The 26,160-nt window shown below is 44.9% G+C and overlaps 2 protein-coding genes and 2 long non-coding RNA genes across 6 annotated transcripts in view; 1 reads left to right on the forward strand and 3 right to left on the reverse strand.

The window, feature by feature from the left end:
• The window catches only part of BORCS5 (BLOC-1 related complex subunit 5), a 36,553-nt gene extending 19,438 nt beyond the window's left edge, over nucleotides 1-17,115 (forward strand). For 2 of the 3 annotated variants that reach the window (XM_083440971.1, XM_083440970.1), the window contains one exon: nucleotides 15,475-17,115. In XM_083440971.1, coding sequence (XP_083297097.1) covers nucleotides 15,475-15,705 — 231 coding nt within the window. In that variant the 3' untranslated portion in view covers nucleotides 15,706-17,115. Of the gene's footprint in view, nucleotides 1-10,708; nucleotides 10,761-15,474 lie in introns of all 3 variants that reach the window. The other variant, XM_083440972.1, reaches the window with a different exon arrangement.
• The window catches only part of LOC310677779, a 104,264-nt gene that overhangs the window by 32,854 nt on the left and 45,250 nt on the right, over nucleotides 1-26,160 (reverse strand). The gene's annotated exons all lie outside the window — the stretch shown is intronic.
• On the reverse strand, nucleotides 8,190-15,468 carry LOC310677786. The gene is made up of 2 exons (XR_014511447.1): nucleotides 13,290-15,468; nucleotides 8,190-8,427 (listed from the first exon to the last, which is right to left on the reverse strand). It is a non-coding gene; the product is annotated as an uncharacterized lncRNA (long non-coding RNA).
• DUSP16 (dual specificity phosphatase 16) overlaps nucleotides 23,923-26,160 on the reverse strand; it is a 42,014-nt gene continuing 39,776 nt past the window's right edge. The window contains exon 7 of the mRNA XM_083440781.1: nucleotides 23,923-25,182. Coding sequence (XP_083296907.1) covers nucleotides 24,000-25,182 — 1,183 coding nt within the window. The 3' untranslated portion in view covers nucleotides 23,923-23,999. The remainder of the gene's footprint in view (nucleotides 25,183-26,160) is intronic.

The raw sequence follows: 26,160 nt of genomic DNA on the forward strand, positions 1-26,160 counted from the left end.
TATATAATCCCTAGTGTAGTAAGATAAGACCTTTGGAGTAGGCATTTTCTAAAAAACAGTTTTTTATGAACCGCCCTAGTAGGGCAGTAATTGTTCCTTGATAATTGGTCACCGCCCCCCCTTTACTACGCCCCGGCTGCTTGGCTGTTGAGCAGCAGGAGCCCGACTCCTGAGGTGGCAGGCAGCGGAGGCTGCAAGGCCGGGCGCACTCAGCCTCTGCGCAGACTGGCAGCGCCTCAACGCCTCCTGCTTGGCGCTCCTAAGCAGCAGCCGGAGCCTGAGTCCCGAGTCGGCGGCGGGCGGTGGAGGCTGCAAGGTCGGGTGCACAAATAATAACAATAATAATTTATTATTTATACCCCGCCCATCTGGCTGGGCTTCCCCAACCACTCTGGGCGGCTTCCAAAAGCATATTAAAATACTGTGATACATCAAACATTAAAAGCTTCCCTAAACAGGGCTGCCTTCAGATGTCTTCTAAAAGTCTGGTAGTTGTTTTTCTCTTTGACATCTGGTGGGAGGGCGTTCCACAGGGCGGGCACCACTACCGAGAAGGCCCTCTGCCTGGTTCCCTGTAACTTGGCTTGTCGCAGTGAGGGAACCGCCAGAAGGCCCTCGGTGCTGGACCTCAGTGTCAGCACCAACACTTTGAATTGTGCTCGGAAACGTACTGGGAGCCAATGTAGGTCTTTCAAGACTGGTGTTATATGGTCTCGGCAGCCGCTCCCAGTCACCAGTCTGGCTGCTGTGTTCTGGATTAGTTGTAGTTTCCGGGTCACCTTCAAAGGTAGCCCCACGTAGAGTGCATTGCAGTAGTCCAAGCGGGAGATAACCAGAGCATGCACCACTCTGGTGAGACAGTCTGCAGGCAGATAGGGTCTCAGCCTACGTACCAGATGGAGCTGGTACACAGCTGCCCTGGACACTGATTTAACCTGTGCCTCCATGGACAGCTGTGAGTCCAAAATGACTCCCAGGCTGCACACCTGGTCCTTCAGGGGCACAGTTACCCCATTCAGGACCAGGGAATCCTCCACACCTGCCCGCCTCCTGTCCCCCAGAAACAGTACTTCTGTCTTGTCAGGATTCAATCTCAATCTGTTAGCCGCCATCCGTCCTCCAACCGCCTCCAGATACTCACACAGGACCTTCACTGCCTTCACTGGTTCTGATTTGAAAGAGAGGTAGAGCTGCGTGTCATCTGCATACTGATGAACACCCAGCCCAAACCCCCTGATGATCTCTCCCAGCGGCTGCATGTAGATGTTGAAAAGCATGGGGGAGAGGACAGAACCCTGAGGCACCCCACAAGTGAGAGCCCAGGGGTCTGAACACTCATCCCCCAACACCACTTTCTGAACACGGCCCAGGAGGAAGGAGCGGAACCACTGTATAACAGTGCCCCCAGCTCCCAGCCCCTCAAGACGGTCCAGAAGGATGTTATGGTCGATGGTGTCAAACGCCGCTGAGAGATCCAGCAGAACTAGGAAACAGCTCTCTCACCTTTGTCCCTAGCCCGCCGGAGATCATCAACCAGTGCGACCAAGGCAGTTTCAGTCCCATGATGAGGCCTGAATCCCAACTGGAAGGGATCCAAATGGTCCGCTTCTTCCAGGCGTGCCTGGAGTTGTTCAGCAACCACTTGCTCAATCACCTTGCCCAAGAATGGAAGATTTGAGACTGGGCAATAGTTGGCCATCGTGGCCGCATCTAAAGATGATAACCGCCTCTTTCAGCGAGTCTGGGAAGGCTCCCTCACGGAGGGAAGCATTCACCACCCCACGAAGCCCATCGCCCAGCCCTTCCCGGCTAGCTTTTATAAGCCAGATGGGCAAGGATCAAGGAGACAGGTGGTTGGTTTCACTCGTCCAAGCAGCCTGTCCACATCCTCGGAGGTAACAGATTGGAATTGATCCCACGCAATTTGACTAGACAGGACTAGCACTCTCCTGCCCCGGCCCTGTCCAAGTATCGCTGCACGAGCCGAGGCGACTGTTGAAGCCGGCCAACGGAGCCTCGTGTGAGTAGCGCGCTGCGTGGCTGGCCCTACACCAGTGGCGCGCAGGGGGCGGAGCCGCTGAATAAGCAGAGAGGGAGCCATTGGCAAAAGAGCTCTGCCTGCCTGCTGCTAGGCTCTCTCGGCTCTTCCCGGACGACTCAGCTCAACTCCGGACTCCCCGCAGCGCCCTCGGCAGCTGCACCACTGGTTAGAGATGGGCCTGGCAACAGATCCAGAACCTGAACCTGATCTGGACTCCATAGCAGGAGACACTGAAGCCCTTGACTCTGTGTCTTGACCACGGCTGGGCAATAGGGTCATTGTAAAGCCTAATTTCAGTCCAGAAACAGGCCCTGGTGTGCTCCAGGAAGGGCGTCTGTGGGTAAATGCCCTCGGACATCCCATTGACAACCCCTGCCAATGAACTGGTTAGAAAACCTTGGATCAGTTTTAAAAGGTGCCTTTGATTGATCACTAGACTTTTATTTAAACAATTTGTAATGGATCCAGGGGGGTGGGGAGTTTCCCCCTTCCTTTCTGTTGAAGAATTCCCCATAAAAAGCATCACAATAGGGGGGCAGAATCTAAGCGAATGAAACCCAGGATAGTTTTCTGTTCCAAGCATCTCTGCAGGGCTCCCAATCCCAGGCACATTTGATGCCACATTTGGTCTGCACCAGGTTGGTCATACAGATATTTTGAAAAGCAACAGACAAACAATTTAGATGATTAACTAAATTATCCAAGAATACCTCTTTTGAGATGATTCCATTTCTGACACATGCATGCTTAAAAAGAAAGGTGTGCTTCTTTTGGGATTGTTTTTAATTATGTGCAGTGCATATAGTGAGGCTGTGCTCAAATACCCCCCTCCCCCATCACAGCCTCCATTGTGAGCTGAATCATGCACAGATTCAGCTAACGCACCTGGAGCAGTTTCCACAGTCAGTAGCATGGTAGACCGGGCGCACGCTGGAGAGTGGGTGGAAGAGGGACCTGTGCCTCCCTGTGCCACAGTGCCTTAGCGCAGCTTCCAGCTGAAATTTTAAACTCTGGATAAGAGTTGCCATATACCTTATTCTTTGGCTGTAGAAAGCACCAGCTGCTAGCTGAACAGAAGAACCTGATTAACAGCAAATTGAAAGCCTGCAAATCAGATGGGATGAACTTTGATGACACATTTTACATAAAAATATTTTGCCATTGAAACAAAAGCAGTTCACTTAGTTAAACTAAAAATCAGTTGAATTTTAGAAATAAAAATATTGAAAGATGTGCATGTGGGGAATGGGAGGAGGAGGAGGACAGGATTTCGGTAAAGAATGCACTTGGGGAAAATATGCTTAGAATCAGAGAATCAGAGAGTCATGGAATCTTAGATTTGGAAGGGACCCAAGGGTCATCTAGTCCAACCCCCTGCAATGCAGGAATCTCAGCTAAAGCATACATGACAGATGAGCATCCTGCTTAAAAACCTCCAAGGAAGGAGAGGCCACCACCTCTCGTGGGAGTCTGTTCACTGCTGAGTATCTCTTACTGTCAGAAAGTTTTTCCAAATGTTTAGTCAGAATCTACTTTCTTGCAACTTGAGGCCATTGGTTTGAGTCCTACCCTCCAGAGCAGGAGAAAACAAGCATGCTCCCTCCTCCATGGGACAGCCCTTCAGATATTTGACGATGGCTGTCATATCTCCTCTCAGTCTCCTCTTTTCCAGGCTAAACATACCCAGCTCCCTCAACCATTCCTCATAGCACTTGGTTTCCAGACCCTTGATCATCTTGTTCATGCTCCTCTGCACACATTCCAGCTTGTCAACATCCATCTTAAATTGTGGTGCCCAGAATTGGACACAGTATTCCAAGTGTGGTCTGACTAAGGCAGAATAGAGTGGTACTATGACTTCCCTTGATCTGGACACTATACTTCTGTTGATCCAAACTAGAATAGCTTTAGCTTTTTTTGCTGCTGCATCACACTATTGACTCATGTTAAGCTTGTGGTCCACCAAGACCCAGAGATCCTTTTCACATATTAAGGCAGGTGTTCCCCATCCTATATTTGTGCATCTGGTTCTTCCTAAGATGAATAGGGACCTTACATTGGTCCCTATTGAAATTCATTTTGTTAGTTTGGGCCCAGTTCTCCAATCTGTTAAGGTCATTTTGAATTCTGATTCTGTCTTCTGCGGCATTAGCTGCAGTTTCGTGTCATCTGCAAATTTGATGAGCATCCCCTCAATTCCTTCATCCAAGTCATTTATAAAGACGTTGAACAACAACGGGCCCAGGACAGAACCCTGTGGCACCCCACTTGTCACTTTTCCCCAGGATGACGAGGAACTGTTAATGAGTGCTCTTTGGGTTCGGCCAGTCAACCAGCTACAAATCCACCTAACAGTTACCTCATTCAACCCACATTTTACCAGCTTCTTCACAAGAATATCATGGGGACTTTGTCAAAAGCCTTACTGAAATCAAGATACACTATCTCCACAGCATTTCCCTGATCCACCAAGTTTGTAATTCCATCACAAAAAGAAAATAGATTGGTCTAGCATGACTTATTTTTGAGAAACCCATGCTGGGTCTTAGTAATCACAGCATCCTTTTCAAAATGCTCACAGCTCAACTGCTAAATTATCTGTTCTAGGACCTTCCCTGGTATGATGTGAAACTCAATAGTCGGTAGTTACCTGGTCTTCCTTTACCCCCTTTTTGAAGATGAGGACTACATTTGCCCGCCTCCAGTCTGTAGGGACCTCACCTGTTCTCCAAGAATTCTCAAAGATAATAGACAAAGGCTCTGAAATTACATCTGCAGCTCCTTTAGTACCCTTGGATGCAGCTCATCAAACCCTGGAGATTCGAATCCATTTAAAGCAGCTAGGTGTTCCCTTACTACCTCTTTTCCTATCTTGGGCTGCAGCTCCCTCCTTATGTCACTTATTCTGTTATCACCAGGTTGGGCATCACTTTCCTTTTGGGTGAAGACAGAGGTAAAGTAGGTGTTGAGAAGTTCTGCCTTTTCTCTGTCATCCAATAGCATTTCTCCATCTTCCCCACACAGAGGACCTACCACGTGCTTGTTTTTCCTCTTACTTTGGCCAAATGAACTTTTTTTTAAACCTCTCTTGCAAGCCTGAGCTCATTCTGAGCTTTTGCCGGCCTGACCTTCCCCCTGTTGGCTACTCGTTGGCTCCTCCTCTGTGATTTCCTCTTTCTTCCATTTCTTATACATGCCCTTCTTAACCCTCAGCTCATCTGTAAGCTCCTTATGCAGCCACACCAGCTTTCTTTGACGCCTCTCACTTTTCTTTCTTGTTAGTATTGCCTGCATTTGTGCCTTCAACATTTCTCCTTCTAGAAACTCCCATCCTTCTTGGACTCCCTTCACATTGAGTATTTCTGACCATGGGATCACACCCAGGAGCTCCTTCCGCTTTTCAAAATTGGCCTTCTTAAAGTCCAGAGTGCGTGTCCGACTACACTCGATTTCTCCTTGCCTCTGTATCCTGAAACCCAGGAGAACATGATCACTTCCTCCCAAGTTTCCAAGCACTTCCACTTCAGCAATCAATTCCTCCCTACTGGTGAGGACCAGGTCCAAGATAGACAATCCTCTTGTTGGTTCTTCCACCTTCTGAGAAATGAAATTGTCAGTGAGGCAATGGAGGAATTTATCAGACCTTACACTCTTGGCAGAGTCTGAGTCCCAACAGATATTGGGGAAGTTGAAGTCCCCCATGATTACTATTTTTCTCCTTTTTGAATGCTCTAATAAGGCATCATCCAAGTCTTCAGTCTGGCTTGGTGGTCTATAGCAGACACCCACAGTAAGGTCATTGTCATTTCTCTCCCCTGCATTTTTTACCCATATGCTCTCAATCAGCTTTTCATGCTCCAGGTTATGGATTTCTTCACAAGTGTACACATCCTTTATATACAATGCTGCTACTCCTCCCTTCCTGTTTGGTCTATTGCTTTTTAACAGGTTATTCATCCTGATGTGCTGGAAGAAACCCAGAATTTGTCTTAATGTTAAATTATCATTATGCATAACAGATTTCCAGCTGTGTCTGCCTCTAAAATTTCTAACGATGATTAATGTGTTGTCATTATTGGAAACAGGAGGCCTGTGACACTGCAGGTCATAATATTAAGGTGCAGAAAGCTAATGTTGTATAATATCTCTCTGCACTTTAACTTTCCTCTTTTTAATTTAAAATAGACAGCTGCTTCCTAATTTTTGTCCTACAGGGTCTTTCCTTCTCCAGAGTTCTTGTACTTCACAAACCTCTTGATGACTGAAGCAAACCTTTTCCTGAAATAAAATTGGGGGCATACTTCATTCTTTCAGCTGAATAGGGTAAGAGTCACCTGGCTCAGAGAAACTAACCACTCTTGTTTCAGCATGTCCTTATTTGAGACAGGGGTGTGTGGGAGGCATGTCTCTTCTGAGAGTAGATATGATGTGTTGGGGTTCAAGTGCCTCCAAAATGTGTAAAAGACACACTTGTTAACAGGCTGCCAATTACATTGGATTCAGCTTGGATAAAAACCTCAATGAAAACCCGGCTGAAAAGAAGCCAAAAGGATGCCTCTTATATAGGAGTGTCTCAAAATGCATTAATAGAATGGGCACAGTCCATGTCTGGAGGCGGTTGGAGGATGGATGGCGGCTAACAGATTGAGGTTGAATCCTGACAAGACAGAAGTACTGTTTTTGGGGGACAGGGGGCGGGCGGGTGTGGGGGATTCCCTGGTCCTGAATGGGGTAACTGTGCCCCTGAAGGACCAGGTGTACAGCCTGGGAGTCATTTTGGGTTCACAGCTGTCCATGGAGGTGCAGGTCAATTCTGTATCCTGGGCAGCTGTCTACCAGCTCCATCTGGTACGTAGGCTGAGACCCTCCCTGCCCACAGACTGTCTCGCCAGAGTGGGGCATTCTCTAGTTTTCTCCCGCTTGGACTACTGCAATGCGCTCTACGTGGGGCTACCTTTGAAGGTGACTACAACTAATCCAGAATGCGGCAGGTAGACTAGTGACTGGGAGCAGCCACCAAGACCACATAACACTGTCTTGAAAGACCTACATTGGCTCCCAGTACGTTTCTGAGCACAGTTCAAAGTGTTGGTGCTGACCTTTAAAGCCCTAAATGGCCTCGACCCAGTATACCTGAAGGAGCATCTCCACCTCCATCGTTCTGCCCGGACACTGAGGTCCAGCACTGAGGGCCTTCTGGCAGTTTCCTCGCTGCAAGAAGGCAAGTTACAGGGAACCAGGCAGAGGGTCTTCTCGGTAGTGGCACCCGCCCTGTGGAATGCCCTCCCACCAGATGTCAAAGAGAAAAACAACTACCAGACTTTTAGAAGACATCTGAAGGCAGCCCTGTTTAGGGAAGCTTTTAATGTTTGACAGATTATTGTATTTTAGTATTTTGTTGGAAGCCACCCAGAGTGGCTGGGGAAACCGAGCCAGATGGGTGGGGTATAAATAATAAATTATTATTATTATTATTAATTATTATTATTATTATTATTACTATTACAGTGGTACCTCGGGTTAAGTACTTAATTCATTCCGGAGGTCGGTACTTAACCTGAAACTGTTCTTAACCTGAAGCACCACTTTAGCTAATGGGACCTCCTGCTGCTGCCACGCCGCCGGAGCACGATTTCTGTTCTCATCCTGAAGCAAAGTTCTTAACCTAAAGCACTATTTCTGGGTTAGCGGAGTCTGTAACCTGAAGTGTATGTAACCTGAGGTACCACTGTATTATTATTATTATTATTATTATTATTATTATGAGTGGGAACTAATCTTCAGGCAGTAGTAGACTAATCTTGTGGCAGTAGTAGACTGATATATATATATAGAGAGAGAGAGAGAGAGAGAGAGAGAGTAACATAATTTTATTAAAAGTTTATGGTGTGCATGGTATAAAAGTAAAAAATGTAGGTAATAACAGAGAGTCATAAAACTAGAAGGAAACAATAATTAATAGTGCAAGTCTGACACACTTAACTACTGTCAGTTCTTACCAGATGAACCCTCAAATACTGTGGTTTGGGACTGCACCTTGTAGCAGCAGTTTTTGACTAGCAGCGGAAGCCAAAATGAAATGACACATAGACACTGCTTTCCCCCCGGGTGTACTCAAGGGTACGCAGTACCCGCACCTCTTTTTGGGGGGGGGTTTAAAAAGTGTAACACTTACTGTAACAACTTCATTATGAGTTCCGGTACCTATTTTTCTAGGAAAAAAAGAGATGACATATGGTCTGGTGAAAAATATGAATATGAAAGATTTCCATGATTTTTGCTTCCTCCACATCTTGCTGGCATTCGGTTTATGTTTAGCAGCATACAATTCCAGGATGAACAATTCCAGTGATTTGCGCTCAAGAAATCTCTACTTTCAGAGAGACCTGTGGAAGGAAGTTACAGCAGATAAGAATATAGTTGTGCTTATATTGGCTCTAGAGAATATTAAAAGATCATGGCTTTGCCAAGATAGCCAAGGGAAGACCACCCTGTTAGTTCCTGAGATCATCAGATGAAGGCCTCCTAGTACTGCAGCCTTCAGAAAATAAATCATGCTGAAGGAGGGTCTTCATAGTAGTAGCATCTTCCATCTGGAACAGCGTCCTCTTAGAAATAAGTTATGCGCCAATGGAATTACGTTTCCGGCACATCTTGAAAACGTATCTGTTTATTCAGGCATTTCCTGGCCATTAATACCATTCACCCAGATGGCTGGTTGCTGTGATTATTGTGAATTGTTATATTATGGTGGACCATGTATTATTGTTTTAATGCAGTGGTAAGGAATATTTTCCAGCCAGAAAGCTGGATCCTGGCTTCCCCCACCCCCAGCAGACCCCTTTGATAGCTGGGTGGGTCCTTAGATATTTATTATCTGCAGAGATATAATTTCTTCATTAAAGAAGTCATAGGAAAGGATGTTCGGGAACAATATTTTGCTCAGAACATTATAATCAGGGTTCTGTATACTCTCAATAAAAATCCTATTCCAAGAAAAGTTGAATTCCAAAACCCATATGTGTTATGCAAATTTTCCTAATTTGCACAGTTCTGCAACTTTTAGAGTTTTGCATTATTTGTTCTTGTTTTGCTAATTACAGATTTTTAAAAAGCGCTATACAGGACAGTGATCCTAATTCTCACTCAACTATTGGAAAACCTGTTTGGCTACTTCTCTGGCTTCTGAGATTCCTCCTTATGTCACACCTTCATATGTATATTTATAGCCACAAGAATTAGAAACTTGCTTTTTCTGTAAGCTGAAGTTTCCAAGAACCTAGTTCCTGAGACATAGCCTGTGTTCTGGTAGACTGAGAGCAGGTACACAGCCCTAATTATATAAGGCACTGCATTAGGAGGGAGGTTTTAGCCCTGCCGTGTTCTTGTAAATGTACCAGTATAGTGATGTCTTTGTATTGAGTTGTGGTCAAGATAAAGCTACATAAATAGAAGAGAAGGCGCTGGATTTGGATTTAGAGAATAAACCTAGATGAAAGGCGTCTGTTTGGTAGCTATCCAGGAAAACACTATTTTCAATTGACCCTGGCTGTTCAGCAGTGGGGTGAAGGCTTCCTGGTTGACTTTGTGTCTCCTTTGTGTTGTGTATTGTTGGTTGGCTTGCTTGCCATGTTTCTTATTGTATTGAACTTCAAATTAAGTTCAGATGCTACATTTGAAGAGAAAACTCAATTCCGTGATCCGGAAGTTTGAAGGCACTTTCTTCCCTTACCATGCACAGAAGGTAACTTGCAAATTGAACTCTTTTGTATTTATCAGCCCTCAGGATTCCCTAGTCCTCCCAATCCTGGTGCATTTTCAATCTGAGGATTGGATCACAAGTACCCAGGGTTTCTGTCTGCACATAAATGCTTTACTAGAGCATTTAAAATGCTACTGTTGATAATGTGGTAAGGGGAGGAGAAGACATTGCTGCTGCTTTCTTCCTACTCTCTCTGGAAATTAGCATGTGTACAGGATTGTAGAATAGATACTAGCTAGGTTTTAACCAAACTTTCATTTCCTCAGGTATTAGTAATCTTTCCTTCCTCATTCCAAAGCCTTGGAGTGAATTATAATGTTAAAAACAAGAACCTACACACCACACAAACCAAACAAAATCTCCAGTTCTCAAGGAAAAGAATGCCAGCCCCCCTCTTCTGGACCAAGCTCTGGTTTTGAGAAGTCTCCAATAGAAGAGAGTACCACAACTGTAGGGCAGCCTAGGAGAACACCTCTCTCTGTTTTGTTGCTATTCCAACTTGGTTCTTGAATGGTAAAGTCAAGGAAGCAGTTTCTGCTGATCTGTCAACAGTTGTGAGATAATAAAACAAGCAGGTGGTCTCCAATAAGTTTTGGGCGTAAGGCCTAAAACTTTATGCAGCCCAGAGCTCCTTGGGGAGGAAGGGTGGGATATAAATTAAACAAATTCAGCAACAGCAGCAGCTGTGAGCTGGTAGAACAAAACCAGCACCTTGAAATGTGCCTTGAATTTTTTTTGGTGGGGAGACCAGGTTCATAAGCTAATCTGCTTGAACGTTTGCCCTTAAATTCCAATTTTCTGTCCATTTGATTTATGGCTAGGTTTATCAAAACCCTTAATTTACGGTACATTGTTTAAATTCCATATTTCCTCATTTGAATGAAAAGTTTTTCACTTCTTCTTAGGAAACAAAGAGGCCCAGTTTCTGTGAGTCTCCAGGTGAAATGAATTCCAGAGGTGAGAGACTTTCCCCAAGTATTTCCTGGACAGCTTTATAGATTGGGATGACTCATAGGAACGTGGAAGTGGATTTATATGCCAAACCCAGGCCATTTAGGTTTGTGTACATCATGGCCACCATTTTGACCTCATACTGGAAAGCAGCAGGGAGACAGTGGAGACCCTAAAGTCCTGTTTCAGGGCACTCTGTGCAACTGAACCCCATCAGAAAGTGGGCTGCAGCATTCAAAGAGCAGTCAATTTCCTGCTTATTAGTTGCCAGCTTTGGATGTTGTAATCTCAGTCCATTTTATACAACTTTGCATTGCAAAGCCATCCCAAGCCACTTCTTTGGAGTCAGCCTTTCAAAAACCAGGAGTCCTTGTGTTGCTCTGTTTAATGAGTACATGGTTTTGGTAGCATTCTAGCTGGCTCCCATTCTGCAGCCCTGTCTCATTAGGTGGGACGATCAGTTTAAAATTATGGCTTCTATTTGCTTCCATCCCAGGCAACAGTTGACCTGCAGGTGGTCTGTTTTCCATTTTGCAATTTACATGGCTAACCCCAGTACACAAAAGTTTTTAAAGTCCAGTGTATCTATTTTTAATGGAAACTTATGCACAAAGCTTATATTGTTTCCATGCCCAGCATGCTCTTTTTAATTTTGTTCCATGAGTGAAAAGAAAGGAAGCCACAAGAAAGAACAGGGGAAAGTGATGGTTTCAGCTCCTGCGTGGAAAAACCCCCAGGCTTTGTCTACATGACCAAATGATAATCTTGAATATGAGAACTTGCATTATTAATTTGGGGATGAGCAGAAGCCTTTTAAATCACCAGTTTAAAAGTCTTGCCAAAAAGGTGCCATCACAACCCCTATAGGAAAATTCACATTTACCCCACACTTTCTGTACTACTGCAGAGGAGCAGGGGAATATGCACATAAGCCCACAAGAAAATTCACATTCTCTTTGTGCGGGGCCTGCAGCAATGTGTCGGGATTGACTCGCCCACAAAAGCCCTGCTTGTTCAAGTGGTTTACTCATGTGAGCAGTGCATCACTTGCATAGATGCTGCCCTTGTCTTTCCAGGAGCTGGGCAATGGCACGTTCCTTGTGTCATCTTGTAGAAATGTGCTGCTTCCTTGAGTAGTCCATTTCTAAGGCCAGTTTCTTTGTCCATCAGATGGACGCAGCCAACTCTCACTTGCCCTTGACTTGAAAGTGTGAAGCAACCTCTACTCAACAGGTTTATTTTTAATGGAAGGCAACTCTTAGAATTTCTGTAATTGTGTGTCAGGTTCTATCTAGGGAGCTATTAAAAGGGGTGAAGGAATTGCAATCCCGTATCAGTGTCTAGCATACTTTGGTTGACTTGCATGCAAGGGGCCTCTTCAAAATTCTGAGAAACACGTTTAAGGCCTGAGTGTCCTGCTCAGCATAACGTGGAGAGAGACTGAGATTGCCTGGCTGAACTCGCCTTATGGTCACTAATTTCAGCAAGGGATGATTTCAGAGAGTTTGGAATATTTCTGCCAACTTTGAATGAGACTCTTATGCTTGAGATTGTTCACTGAATGACACAGTTTTAAATAATAGAAGCAGGAACTTGGCCTGCCATGAATTTGTTATGACTGACTAACAGCGGAAACTCTGGGGTTTCTTTCTTTCTTTCTTTCTTTCTTTCTCTCTCTCTCTCTCTCTCTCTCTCTCTCTCTCTCTTTCTTTCTCTTAATTACTTCACATTTTAACAGAGATGGTAAAAGGCAATAAATCATAAATGTATAGTTTTCATGAGGCGCCATGCAGTGCTTTTTTTCCTAAAAAAATGTTTAGGGGTACTCTCATTTTCCTACTCAGGTTGAAATACTGCCCCTCAATGAGGCCAAACTTAGATTCACAAAATGTTAAGGGGTATGCGAACCCTGCGTTCCCCAAGGGAAAAAACCTCTGGTGCCATGTATGTTGATAGTACCATACATTAACAATGTAAAAACAGACAGAAGAATTTGGTAGAGTTAATTCAGAAAGCAAATAAAAATCTATGAACATGCGTAACCTTCCATACATGTGTTTAATGTGTGCAGGTACATTAACTATAGGTTTGCTTTGTTCTGTCATTACTCTGTCAATGTTGTGATCTCTCCAGGTATGCGGTGTTCAAATAAATTTAAAAAGTGCAGGACTGTAGTTGAAGTTCACCAAGGAGCTGCTCTGAAAAGAGCTGTCATACAAAACCACCAGTGCAAATTGCATGCGGATGGGTGGTATTGTGGTGTTGTAAGCCAGTCTGAAGGTGGTGGGCCCCAAGGTTAGAAAAAGTACGAGATCATATTCCCAAAACACCACTGGTGGGATTGCGAAGCAGGATGAGGAACTGAACTTTATTGCCTGAATAGTGCAAATCTAACATTCCCATCAGTTGGCATGTCATGGCTGTGATAAAGCTGATAACAATTTTAACCAGCACAAGCTGGTTAAAATACAGTATTATTGTCTAATAAAAAGCACAGGGAGAAATTGGTGATGTTGTTAGCCACCAGTACAGTACCTGGCTTGTGTCAGTGATTCCCAATCTCTGTGCTGCAAGAAATATGATGAAGGGGACCTGTGATTCCATAGCACCTGTTCACAGGTGAGGCTGCCCACTCGGCATGAGTATCTGCTCTGGTCTTGCTTTATTCAGATAAGTCTCCACTATAGTTGGGTGGTTCCAGTTACATCCCGACGTTCAGTCATTCCTACAGTCAAGGCACAGCAGAATTAGCTACCCTCAGAGGAGGAGGCCAGTTGTGTGAGTTGTACTTCTGAACTTGCCATCTCTTAATCTAGAGTTATGCTCAAGGCAGATTGAGAGAGGGGCTCTTCAGAGGTTGACTAACTCTAAAAAGTAATCATTTTCTAGTGTAAGTGCGCCTCCAATTTTATTTTTTATTTTTGGCGGGTGTTCCCAAACATTTAAGAAGCACAAACCAGAGCACGAAGCAAGGTTACATGTGTCTACTTGGAAATTTCAAACCTATTATTGGGAGATAATGCAGTCCAAATTTGTTGGAACACTTTTGCTGATCCACCCCAAATCAGTGGTTAGAAAATGCATTACCTCACAGAAGTTTAAACAAGAAATGGTTTTTCCGGAGGTGGTGATTGTTTTACAAGACCAACTTCTGAAAGTTTGGTGTATGACTAATCCTTACTACATTGTGTCTTTGTATATCTTACTAATTTAAGAGAAGTGTTGTGGGGGGGGGGAATCTTGTAATGTTTGGTAGGACCAAGGCTTTTTTTCAGTCCCAGCACCTCTCAGGTGGGCGCCATTTGCATTCTAAGAGAACAAGGGAGGTGTTCAGGGTGAGTTCCAGCACCTCTTGTGCTAGAAAAATAGCACTAGCTAGGACTAGCCAGAAGTTTATTTCTGCCTCTTATTGTTAGGGCACAGTTCCATCAAGAGCTAAGAAAGCACAGCTCCAGCTGCCCCAAGGAGTTTACAAAGGGGCAGTAATACAGGGGGAGAGGCAAAAAATCGGGAAGACAAGGAAGGAGCAATGTGAGAGGTGCAAACCAAAGGACAGAGAGGTTTTTTAAAATGGTTAATGACTTGTCAGTAATCTTGGTGGTCGCTGTGGAAGAGGGGGGAAAGCTTTCTCAGCACAAGGATAACATTCCCCAAGGGCTTCCATCGGGGGCTCGCATGTCAGTGGTGTGCAGGACCAGAGGCTTGTGTGAGTGTCTGGAGGCGGTTGGAGGATGGATGGCGGCTAACAGATTGAGGTTGAATCCTGACAAGACAGGAAGCGGGCAGGTGTGAGGGACTCCCTGTCCTGAATGGGGTAACTGTGGCCCTGAAGGACCAGGTGCGCAGCCTGGGAGTCATTCTGGACTCGCAGCTGTCCATGGAGGTGCAGGTCAATTCTGTGTCCAGGGCAGCTGTTTACCAGCTCCATCTGGTACGCAGGCTGAGACCCTCCCTGCCCGCAGACTGTCTCGCCAGAGTGGTGCATGCTCTGGTTATCTCTCGCTTGGAGAGTGGCTGGGGGGACCCAGCCAGATGGGCGGGGTATAAATAAATTATTATTATTGTTATTATTATTATTATTATTATTATTATAGCGAGCAGAAAAATGGCAGCAACTATTGCCTCTGTACAGTTGGCTATATTCCAGTCATGCAAAAATCAGGAACTTTCTGCACTCCTCTCCCCATGCACACCCACCTGCCCACACCTCTAGTATATTGTGAGGAGCGGGCTGTGGTTGAGATGGGCTGGTTACAAAATCCCTTTACCAGGGAAAGTGCGGGTGGGAAATGGCTTCAGAGTGAACCAGAAAGTCTTTTCTCAATTGTCTGGAGAAAGGATTTATTTCCTGGTTAATTTTGAAGACATTTCCTAGTGTGGGTGTTATCAGCTGATTGTTGGTGCTTGCGAAGTGCTGTGCTTAGGGCTTTGTAGGGACCACTGATCAGCAGTGCCCGCAACCCCTCTTTGGCCCCAAACAGCTTCGTGCGCCAAATGGGACCTGGCAGGACTCATTAGGGCTGCCAACTGGAGATTCCTTACTGCTGTGCCTGCCTGGTACAGCTAACCCCCGTACTGTTGGGGGCTGGGAGAGATGGAGGGCTGAGGAAAAGTCTCAGGGGCCACATTTGGCTCCACACCCACAGTCCATGGAAAGAACATCTCGTTCCTCCAAGAGGTGACTAATTGAACACAACCGTCCTGTTGTTTTTGTAAACAGATGGACCTTTCGGTAGAAACCCTCTACAGCTTGATGCAGGAGCGCCAGAAAAGATATGCCAAATACGCTGAGCAGATCCAGAAGGTCAATGAGATGTCTGCCATCTTGCGTCGCATCCAGATGGGCGTCGACCTGACCATTCCCCTGATGGAGAGACTGAATGCCATGCTGCCCGAGAGCGAGAGGCTGGAACCCTTTACTATGAGCCCTGACAGGGAGCTCAAGCTGTAGTTTTCTGATACAGCCTTCAGTCATCTTTTTCCTGGACCCTACTTGATAAGGAACTTACTTGGAACATGCTTCACAAGCTGAGTGAGTAGAGCAGAGGTATCAGTTCTGTGTTAGGTAGAAAGACTGTGTTTGGCTTGCAGGGAATGTTAAATACACACATCAACTTGGAATGAAATGCCATTTCTTACCTCTCCTGCTCCCAGCTGCTTGCCACCACTGCCTCCACCTACCAAAACATTGCTTTAACAAGGTTCAGATTTAAACCTTCACATCCTTCCTCTACTGTTGTGCACATTAGTGTGCTTACTGAGGAATCCTTCCAGCTGCAGAGGATTCTGGGGCATGCTCTAATGTAGTTTTTCAACTCTTTCTTGTAAGATTGGTGTTGGCAAACAAACTGCCCACAAGAGCTTCACCATCATTGCCAGCCTTCCTCTCTAACACACCTGAATTCTACAACTCACTCCTAGCAATTCCAGCATACACATGAGTGTGAAAAACACAGAGAAGAGGAAGTTTGATGGTCATTGTTCTAGAGCAGGGTCCCAGTTTGGGCCATGAGGCCATTTCCCCTAAACCATGTCCACCTGCACATCATGTGTGGGGCAGGTAGAGACATGGCTAGATTCAGCTTTGCAACTTGTTCACACAGCCAGTCTCTGCAGAAAACAGCATTGCCATCCTGTGCTAAGTGCTTTGCACAATTATAGGGCAAACCCCCTTGTGCTGTGGTTCCCAAGCGCCCAATAACCAGTAAGCTGTCAGGCACTTGAGAAGCGCTGTGGAAGGGACTTTGACAGAGGGGTGAGACAACCTGCCTGCCAATCATATGAAGTCATAAGTCAATCTGGTGATTGATGGGTGAGTCATCTTTCCCACCTTTGTTGACCTGTGGTGGTGGGCAGGATCTCCCTCCTTTAGGGTTTTTCTTTAAATTGGCTTCTTATTTTATAGGGCTATTAAATGTGCAACTGCTTGAGCTATGTGACTATCACAGCTTTGCAGGCAGCAGAGCTAGAGCCTGGGTGATGGTTTAGGCTGGTTTTCCAACACCTGAATGAAAGGAGTGCCTCTTGCCCTATCCTATTAATTTGCTTTGCCAGATGATTCTTAACACAATGGATAAAGCATGACGAGGCAAGGTTATGTCCATATCCAAAGGAAACTGCAAAGCCTGCTAAGCTGGGACAGGTTGGCTCATATGCCAAAGGCACCTCAGAGGTATGCCATAAAAATGCCACCTTGCTGTTTGCAGTTGAATCTCTCCAAAGATGGCTGCTTTATGGTCTCAGTTCAGGGGCAACCTGAACTAACTAACCATGTTAGTTTGGACTGATGTCTCCTGCTCTGTAATTCTGGTGCGGCTTTGAAGCTGTGCTGTGCCTAGAATTAAAAAGGGTTTGGAGGCTATTTCAGAGTTGCCTTCTGCATTTCAAACACTTTTATTTATGTAAAGCACTTGATTTTGATCCAAGCCTATGTAGTACACTAGTGTGGAAAATACCACTGAAGTCTTCAGTCTGTGTATGTAGCTGCTTGACCAACTGGAGCGATTGCCGCTTTGTTTTCCCTATGTGATTCCTTTGCTGGCTGGGTCTGAGGAATCCTAATATTGTCATATTATCCACACTCGAATTCCCTCTTATCTCCAAGTCTTTGAAGGAAGGAATGGAAAGTTGCTTTTATCTGTTATTACTTAGCTTGAGAGATGAATCCAAGAGTGAAAAGGAAAAAGAAGACACTTGATACTCCTCTCTGTGGTAGTAGGGTCTACGTGGGGGTAGCCACTGGAGAAGGGACTCCTGGTGGGGAAAAAGGAAATCTGCTGTATTGCTCCAAGGCTGAAGAAGGGATTGACAAAGTCTGTCTCCTACAGCTCTTACTACTGTATATGTTTCCAGTGGTATATGTATATGTAACCACTTGTTCTCAGAAGTGTGCACTCTTCCTTTGAAAAGGAGAAGCAACCACTAAATCATGATTAAGGAAGTGAGAGGAAAATGTCTAAAAAGGGCTATGCTTAACTATCAGAAATGATTATGAATAGTAGGAGAGCTTTTACCCAAATACACATGAGCAATCTGTGGTTTGAGGTCAGCGACAGAGTGCCTCTTCAGCTAACAGAAGTTCCACACAGCGCCTACGCATGCAACCTCTTATTTTAAGGAATGCTTTTTCCAAAGAAGCTATTCATCAGGTCCTTTTCAAAAATAACCCTTGAGTTATGTAGTTCATGCCCCCTTGAATCCTGGTTGGCACACTCTTGCCCTCCCTTCTTTTAGAGGGAAGTATTTTATTGTGCAGGGACACGGGTGGTGCTGTGGGTTAAAGCCTCAGCGCCTAGGGCTTGCTGATCGAAAGGTCGGCGGTTCGAATCCCCGCGGCGGGGTGCGCTCCCGTTGTTCGGTCCCAGTGCCTGCCAACCTAGCAGTTCGAAAGCACTCTCGGGTGCAAGTAGATAAATAGGGACCGCTTACTAGCGGGAAGGTAAACGGCGTTTCCGTGTGTAGCTCTGGCTTGCCAGAGCAGCGATGTCACGCTGGCCACGTGACCCGGAAGTGTCTCCGGACAGCGCTGGCCCCCGGCCTCTTAAGTGAGATGGGCGCACAACCCTAGAGTCTGTCAAGACTGGCCCGTACGGGCAGGGGTACCTTTACCTTTATTTTATTGTGCCTTTTTTCTTTGATTTTACCTGATAGTTTTGGAGTTTGACAACTGTGCCATTGTTTTATATTTTTGCCTTCTGTATTATTTTGTTGGCACAATTGCTTATTAATTTTAAATAACTATTTTGGTTGAAAATTAGTATGGTAAATAAATAATAAGCAATCTTACATGGATGGCTGCCAAGGTGTTGCAAAAACCCCCAGATGCAGCCAAAAGTGGGGAAAGGGTTCAGCTGTAGTTCTAGAAGATTCTAATGTCATATTCTGATTGCTTTACTTTCAAAATATGGCATGGTCTCTTAAAAATGGATGCAAGTTAGTGTTATTTCTGCATTACACTTTTTGTTGTACAACACAACTCTAGCGAAGAAATAGCATTTAGCAGACCAGCTGGCCTTTGAAATGCTAAAGCCATATTTGGAACAATATGCTCAGTGTTGCCAGATTCAAGCACTGGTAGTCAAAGGCATACACTGAAGGCTGATAACATGTTCTTTGGACGCATTATTCTAAAAGCTGTGCTCTAGGAAAATGTTATCACACCACTTTGTTTCTCATTTTGGGGGACCAGTTCTGCTTGCTTTATTGACTATAGTTCTAGTCAGGAAAACCTTTGAGCTATTTTCACTGCAAGTCACGTCTACTCAAAAGTAAGCCTCATTTAGTTCAATGGCTCTTACTTTTCAGGTAAGTGGGTACAGGATTGAAGCCTTAAAGTATGGAGGGGGAAAATAAATGTCTTCATTACTCATTCTGCTCCAAGCATGTATTCACAAAGCTGTCCACCAGGGTGGAACTTGGTAGGCAAAGGCACTGAATTCCTGAAATGCATTGAATTGTATTGGATCTGTTGAGAGCCAAATTTGGCACAGTGTTCCATTTAATTATGTGTAATAGCAGTAGAAAATGTAACATGTACAAATATATTGTGCATTGGACTCCTGCGTAAAAGTGCAAAGAGTTATGTAGTTAGCGAACCATCAAGGGAGGTGGGGGGTATTCGGTCCAAGCAGCCGATATGCCCCTCGTGAGCTAGCAAGAGAGATGCCATATGCAGATTTCCAGACTGGATTGGGAACCCGGAAAGCATATCTGCTTTGCAGTGTGTATTTGGCTATGATGCAACCTCATCACTCTTAAATTTTAAACATATTTCTATCCAGTTGGAATGCAGGTAGAAATGCAGCTCTCTAACCATTTTCTCAATCTGCATTTGCGCTTTTGAGCACAACTGTTATCTACTGTAATAATTTAATTCTGAGGAAAACCTGTAGGTGATCCTTACTGAGACTTGGCTTGCTAGGGTACCCAGATGTTAAAATGCTCTGCAGTGAAAACACATTGCTTGCCTACTTTTCCTAGATCAGTGGTTTTCAAAGTGGAATTTCCTTTTGGGGAAGTTGTCCCTCCAGGGGTCTGTGAAATGTGACCCTATGCTGTCATTTCTGCCCTCACAGTTCTGTCTAACACTTATGAAAACTGTGCTCTAGAACATGTCCCAGAAACTTCAGGGAACCCCCCCAGGCAGACGTGCAGCGTTCTTCAGGGTTTTAAAGTGCTTGCTGAAGGTGCACATTTGGACGTCTAATGTGTTCATATTTTTAGGCCTTGGAAATAGAGAAGGGGGAATCAGTGGTGGTGAAGCAGTTTCTGACAGCTTTGTGTCAGGTGCACTGTGTAGTTTCCCTTTATTGCAATGCAGCTTGTACAAATTTGATGAGTCTTGCATTACATTGCAAGATGTAGATGCTACTCTAACACAATGTTATTTCAGCTGGGAATATTTATTACTGTTTGGTTTTATTATTAATTAAAGGACATGTGACATGCCAGCTTTCTTCTGAGTTGTGTTTCTGGTGTTTGTTTTTTAAGAAACAGCCCAGCTGTTCTATCAGCAGATGGAAAACTCTCCTTACTCCCACCATTTCCCAAAAACAGAGTCCCCTGAAGTCCTGTTGCTATCACTCCAGTTGTTCCCCACACTTCACTTCCCCCTGACTTGACAATTGGGAGTAAGATGGTGTTTCTTAGTTGGCTGGATTTGGCTTTGTGTCTGCAGTTGCTGACCTGTGCTTAAAAGAAATATTTTAAGTATTTGTATATTATAAAATTGGACTAAGTACAGACTGATCCTGGACTCAATAGTGATGTGTGCTCATACTACTGATCTCCCCAGAGTGATGTTAAAGGGAAGGCTACCGGCATGGCGTTGGAGTGCCCACTAACACCAATGGCTGAGGGGAGGGGTTGCAATTCAGAAGCCATTTTGCCTTTAAAATTTGATCTTGACCATATTTTTGGTTTGCTCTTTTGCCCACTCATAGTTTAGATAAGGGAATCACATGGAATAGACAGATAGTATAGGACCAATTAAGACTTAATATTAACACTTCTTATACGTGGTCACAGTAACTCGTGACATCCTAGCAAGGTAGGCAGTTAGCATCCCCATATTGCAGTTAAGATGCTACGGGTAAGATTGAGGCTTTGTCATCCTCATGAGAGCCAGTGTGGTGTAGTGGTTAAGAGCGGTAGATTTGTAATCTGGGGAACCGGGTTTGCATCTCCGCTCCTCCACATGCAGCTGCTGGGTGACCTGGGCCAGTCACACTTCTCTGAAGCCTCTCAGCCCCACTCACCTCACAGAGTGTTTGTTGTGGGGGAGGAAGGGAAAGGAGAATGTTAGCCGCTTTGAGACTCCTTCGGGTAGTGATAAAGCGGGGTATCAAATCCAAACTCCTCCTCCTCCTTCTTCATGGTGGAGGTAAGATTTGAACTGGGGATGTCCTGGGTTTGTTTTCAACCATCAGCCTCCACTTAGAAGTAGTATGTATATGGTTTCTTCTGATATAATCCATGTAATTCTTTGATCCAGAGTTAGATTCATCCATGTTGAAGCACAAACTAAACCCTCCTAGTAATGTGTCCTAATAAAGTTGAAATAAGATTACGAAGTCTAGTTGTGAATCTAGTTGTGAAAGCTCTGATCAGTTTGATTTTGATCCCACCAGTTTCTCCAATATCCTCTTTTTTACAAGGACAGCAATGCATCACAGGCCCTTTGATCCTTGCTTCTTCAGCACAGACAGTTTGTACTTCGTTTTCAGCAAGGGGTACCAAAAAAATCCCTAGGTGTTATTTGGCAAAATACGTTTGTGGCAGCATCAGCAGTGAATGGCATTCCTAAAAGGCTGCACTATGCATGGAAACAGTGATTGGTGAAATGAAGTGTCCATGTTCCCCTCACAACTAGTGTCTTTTTGTATCTCATAACCACTGAGCATTAATGCTTTTTGTACTCTCCCTTCAATTTTTGAATGAGCCAAATGCCAGTGTAATCATACATTCTCATATGAAACTAGAGTACATGACACAGAGTTAGGTAGAGTTTCAACCCCTTGGACCTAGAGTTGAAAATAAACATTTGTAGAGGGGAGAATGAAGAGCACGATCTCTTCTCCGAAGTAGAAAGCCCTTCTCTTTAAGAGCAGCAGCCTGCACGGAAAACAGTGCTACCAAACTTTCTTGGAAAGCTGAAGGGCACCACCTAGTTGAATTTAGTTTTGAACAAAACAAAAACAAAAGCTCCACCCCTTTGCCTCTTTTTGCTCCCCCTACAAAAAAGCTCAGTTTTGCCATCAGTTGTTCCTGCCACAGGCAAATATTTTATGCAGTTAGGGATAGGTCGTTATTTGACAACATTTAAAATCTATCCTAAAATCTTAACACACCTGTCTGCAATTGTATTTCTCTGCTGACCTGTTCAGTGCTTAAACCTAAACACCTGCTACTTGAATAGTTTTGATGAAGTTAGAAACTGAAGCATACTCAGCTGACTTCTTCATCTTCACCACCACCACCACCTTTCTAGAGAATGGTGATGTTTCTGGGTTGTATAGAATCATAGAGTTGGAAGAGACCACAAGGGCCATCGAGTCCAACCCCCTGCCAAGCAGGAAACCACCATCAGAGCATTCCTGACATATGGTTGTCAAGCCTCTGCTTAAAGACCTCCAAAGAAGGAGACTTCACCACACTCCTTGGCAGCAAATTCCACTGTCGAACAGCTCTTACTGTCAGGAAGTTCTTCCTAATGTTTAGGTGGAATCTTCTTTCTTGTAGTTTGTATCCATTGCTCCGTGTCCGCTTCTCTGGAGCAGCAGAAAACAACCTTTCTCCCTCCTCTATGTGACATCCTTTTATATATTTGAACATGGCTATCATATCACCCCTTAACCTCCTCTTCTCCAGGCTAAACATGAATATCATGGGGCACCTTGTCAAATGCCTTGCTGAAATCAAGGTAGGCTACATCCACTGCGTTCCCTTCATCTACCAGGGTTGTAATTCTGTCAAATGAATCTCGATGACCCTTGTGGTCTCTTCCAACTCTATGATTCTATGATTCTATGATTAAAAAACGAGATCAGGTTAGTCTGACATGACTTACTTTCAGAAATCCATGCTGACTATTGGTGATCACAGCATTCCTTTCTAGGTGCTCACAGACTGTTTGCTTAATGATCTGCTCCAGAATCTTCCCTGGTATTGATGTCAGACTGACTGGGCGGTAATTATCTGGGTCCTCTCTTTCCCCCTTTTTGAAAATAGGGACAACATTTGCCCTCCTCCAGTCTGCCGGGACTTCGCCTGTTCTCCAGGAATTCTGGAGAACAGGCGAAGTCAGTATGACAGAAGTCAGATACCTGCTCTCCCTCCCTTGGCTATATAGTGGCAATTTTTTTGAGGGGGTGTTTAATTGGAGACGCTCTGTTCCAAAAATGGTGGCTACATCAGATATTAGATTCTGACCTGATGCCTTAATTTTTCAATACACACCAGCTTCTCCAATAGTGCACAAGCTGGAAATCAGATGCAGGCATGCTGGGCACCATAAACATTTAATGCCATCCTTGATGCCAGCCAAAGAATATTTGTATGGGGTAGAGAACTTGAAATCCATCTGTCCTTTGAAATAGCACCACTTGTCAATTAAAAGCCATCTATTTTTCAAATAGCATTACTTACTGACAGACAGGGAGCTGGAAACACCTGCTGAAGTCTCTTATTTTAAGAATATGATTTAGCAATGTAACTGGGTATTCAAACTATCCAGACAAAATACATGCTGGTTTTCAGTCAAACTGCACTAGCATTGAGCAGTGTGAGTGCTGCATTCGTTTTCCTCTCTTGAAACAAGCCAAGGCCTTCCAGGTCTAAGCTGCATTGCTGAAGAAATAGGTGGATAATACCACGTGTGAGGTTCAGTTTAAATACTACTTCAAATGAACCATAAGATTTGCTTAGTTTACAAAGGAATATTTTTTAAAACACAGTAAAGTTGGACCATTTTTGCATCTCACTGCCCCAGCTCTTATGGGAAATAAAAACATTAGGAGTATCTACGCCTTCTGCCTTAAGGGAGGGGAGCAGGGAAATAGCAATTGCCCATTGCATGTGTTAGATTTGTCATTTAGTTTTTCACTTGTGCACACATACAAACACACACAAACCTATTCACTTCCTTCACATTGAAGCCACACAATTTGCATTCTTTTCAAATTTCAGATTTACAGGGAATTGTTTGACACAGAAGAAAGGGAGAAATGTAAATCTTAGAACAGAGCTTCAGGATACTTCAATAATCTCCATGCTGCCTGAGAAGCTAGACTGGCTGCCCACTTTCCCAAGTTCCTCTCGGGACCTGTTCTCGGACATGATACTTTCCCCAAATTCCATCTGGCAGCTCCTTCTCTTGAGCTGCTTCTCAAAGGAGCTCTCCTCATGCCAGCTGCGCCGAGAGTCCCCCCTGTCGCCATGCTTCTCCCTCCGGCGAACGGCATAGGCTTGCTCACACCCCGTGGGCAGCTGGCTGCAGCTATAGGCAGAGTAGGCTGCTGTGCTGCTCCCATATATAGCCGACGCAGAGTAAAAGCGAGAGGTGTCCGTGGCAAAATACCAGCTGTTGGCCAAAGGTGTCGCGGAAGCCTGTGGGGCTAAGATGTCTGAGTGCCAGCCCTTCAGGCCCAGCCCAGCGGCAGACTTGGCCAAATGCTGCTGGCTGGTGGAAAGGCCAAAGAGGAAGTTAGTTTTATAGTTGTCTTCCATGCTGCCACTTCGATGCAGTGGGTACAAGAGTGACCTCTGGGTGCTGCTAGCGGTTCTCCCCAAGTGCTGCCATTTGCTGTGGCTGTCCAGCAGCCAGGTATTCTGGGACTTCTCTGGAAGCTTTGCTTCCTCTTTATCGGGGCTGCTTTCAGGAGTCTGTTCTGAGACCTCCTGTACAGGGGAGAAGTGGCACAGTTTGGCTCCACCTTCCAAGGTGGCTGAATGCTTGTAATATTCCAGTGTGTCCTCCAAGGAGGGGTAGCCCTCTCCTGAAGCAGCAACACAGGTGCTGGTTGCCACACATGACACAGATTTTATATCCAAGGAAAACGACCGCTTTAGCCTGTTATTGTCTTCAACTTTGTCCGAGGATATGTTTAGTCCAATAATGCCTTGTACCAATGGGCTGTCCTCTGATGACAGCAAAGGGGAACCTGGGTGGCTTCCAGATTCCACTGGCTTTTGCTCCACAGTCTCCGAGGTAGATGTAGCACAGAGCGGGAAAGAGGAAAGGCTGCTGCTGCTGCTCTGCCCGCTGTCCAGTCTCAGTCCATGATCACTGCTTTTTTCCAAATGCATAATCTTCAGTTTGCTAAGGGATCCAGATTGGCCACTTTGGTTCTTGATTTTCTTCTCAAAGTCTAGAAGCTGGCCAAGGAAGTTGAAGTTGGGAGAAATTGTTGGCCTCTTCTCTTTTACGAATCTAAACAGAAATGTGTGTTAAAAAAAAAAAAAGAGTTCAGCCAATCCATTAGCCTATGACACCACAACTGAATTCTGAATGCAAGCCATGAGCTGAGAGTGACCAGAGCTCATGTGTTGCACACTAGGCTATACCAAGGTAAGGTGCACACATTAAGCAAATTCACCTCCTGCTATCCAAAATTCTCCTATTCCCTCAAGCAACCCTGACAGCCCCTATAGCTGGAGCATCCTCCTTCCTTAAAGTTCTTCCTCCAATCTACCCTTGAAAGTGTTGGTTTTACCCCTTAGTCTTCATCTTCTCCTAGGCACATAACTGCATTTGCGCAAACTAACCCATTTCCCCCATCCCCTTCTCCCTCATATTTGTAATTTAGATTGCAAACTCACTGGACCAGGAAGCTGTCTTTTCTGTTAGTGGAACACTCTGAAACATCATTGTAACAGTAGTAGCAGTGCTAAGCACAATTTATGCAGAAAGTTTTCCTGCTCAGGACAATCAACTCGTCTTTGGGAAGGACCAGAAACTATTGCAAAACCCCAACCCCTTGACCAGTAGAACCTCATGTAAAAAGGTAAAGGCAAAGGTCCCCTGGATGGGTAAGTCCAGTCAAAGGCAACTATTATGGGGTTGTGGCGCTCATCTCACTTTGAGGCCGAGGGAGCCGGCGTTTGTCCACAGACAGTTTTCTGGGTCATGTGGCCAGCATGACTAAACCGCTACTGGCCCATGGAGGACCGTGATGAGTGTCAGAGCGCATGGAAACACCGTTTACCTTCCTGCCACAGAGGTACCTATTCACTGCTATAGCAATAATTCATTCTTGATGAGGAGAGCTGCTACAGAAGTAGTCTCCTCTACATTTTCCTCAGGATGGTGTGTGTTTTTTAAAAAAAATGTTGATCATTTGAACAGGTATGTATACAGGTATGTGTGGTGATACTTCAGTCACCTTCGTCTTGTAGGTGCACAAACAGT

Source organism: Podarcis tiliguerta (assembly GCF_965153285.1).
Source record: "Podarcis tiliguerta genome assembly, chromosome: 5".
Lineage (NCBI taxonomy): Eukaryota > Metazoa > Chordata > Lepidosauria > Squamata > Lacertidae > Podarcis > Podarcis tiliguerta.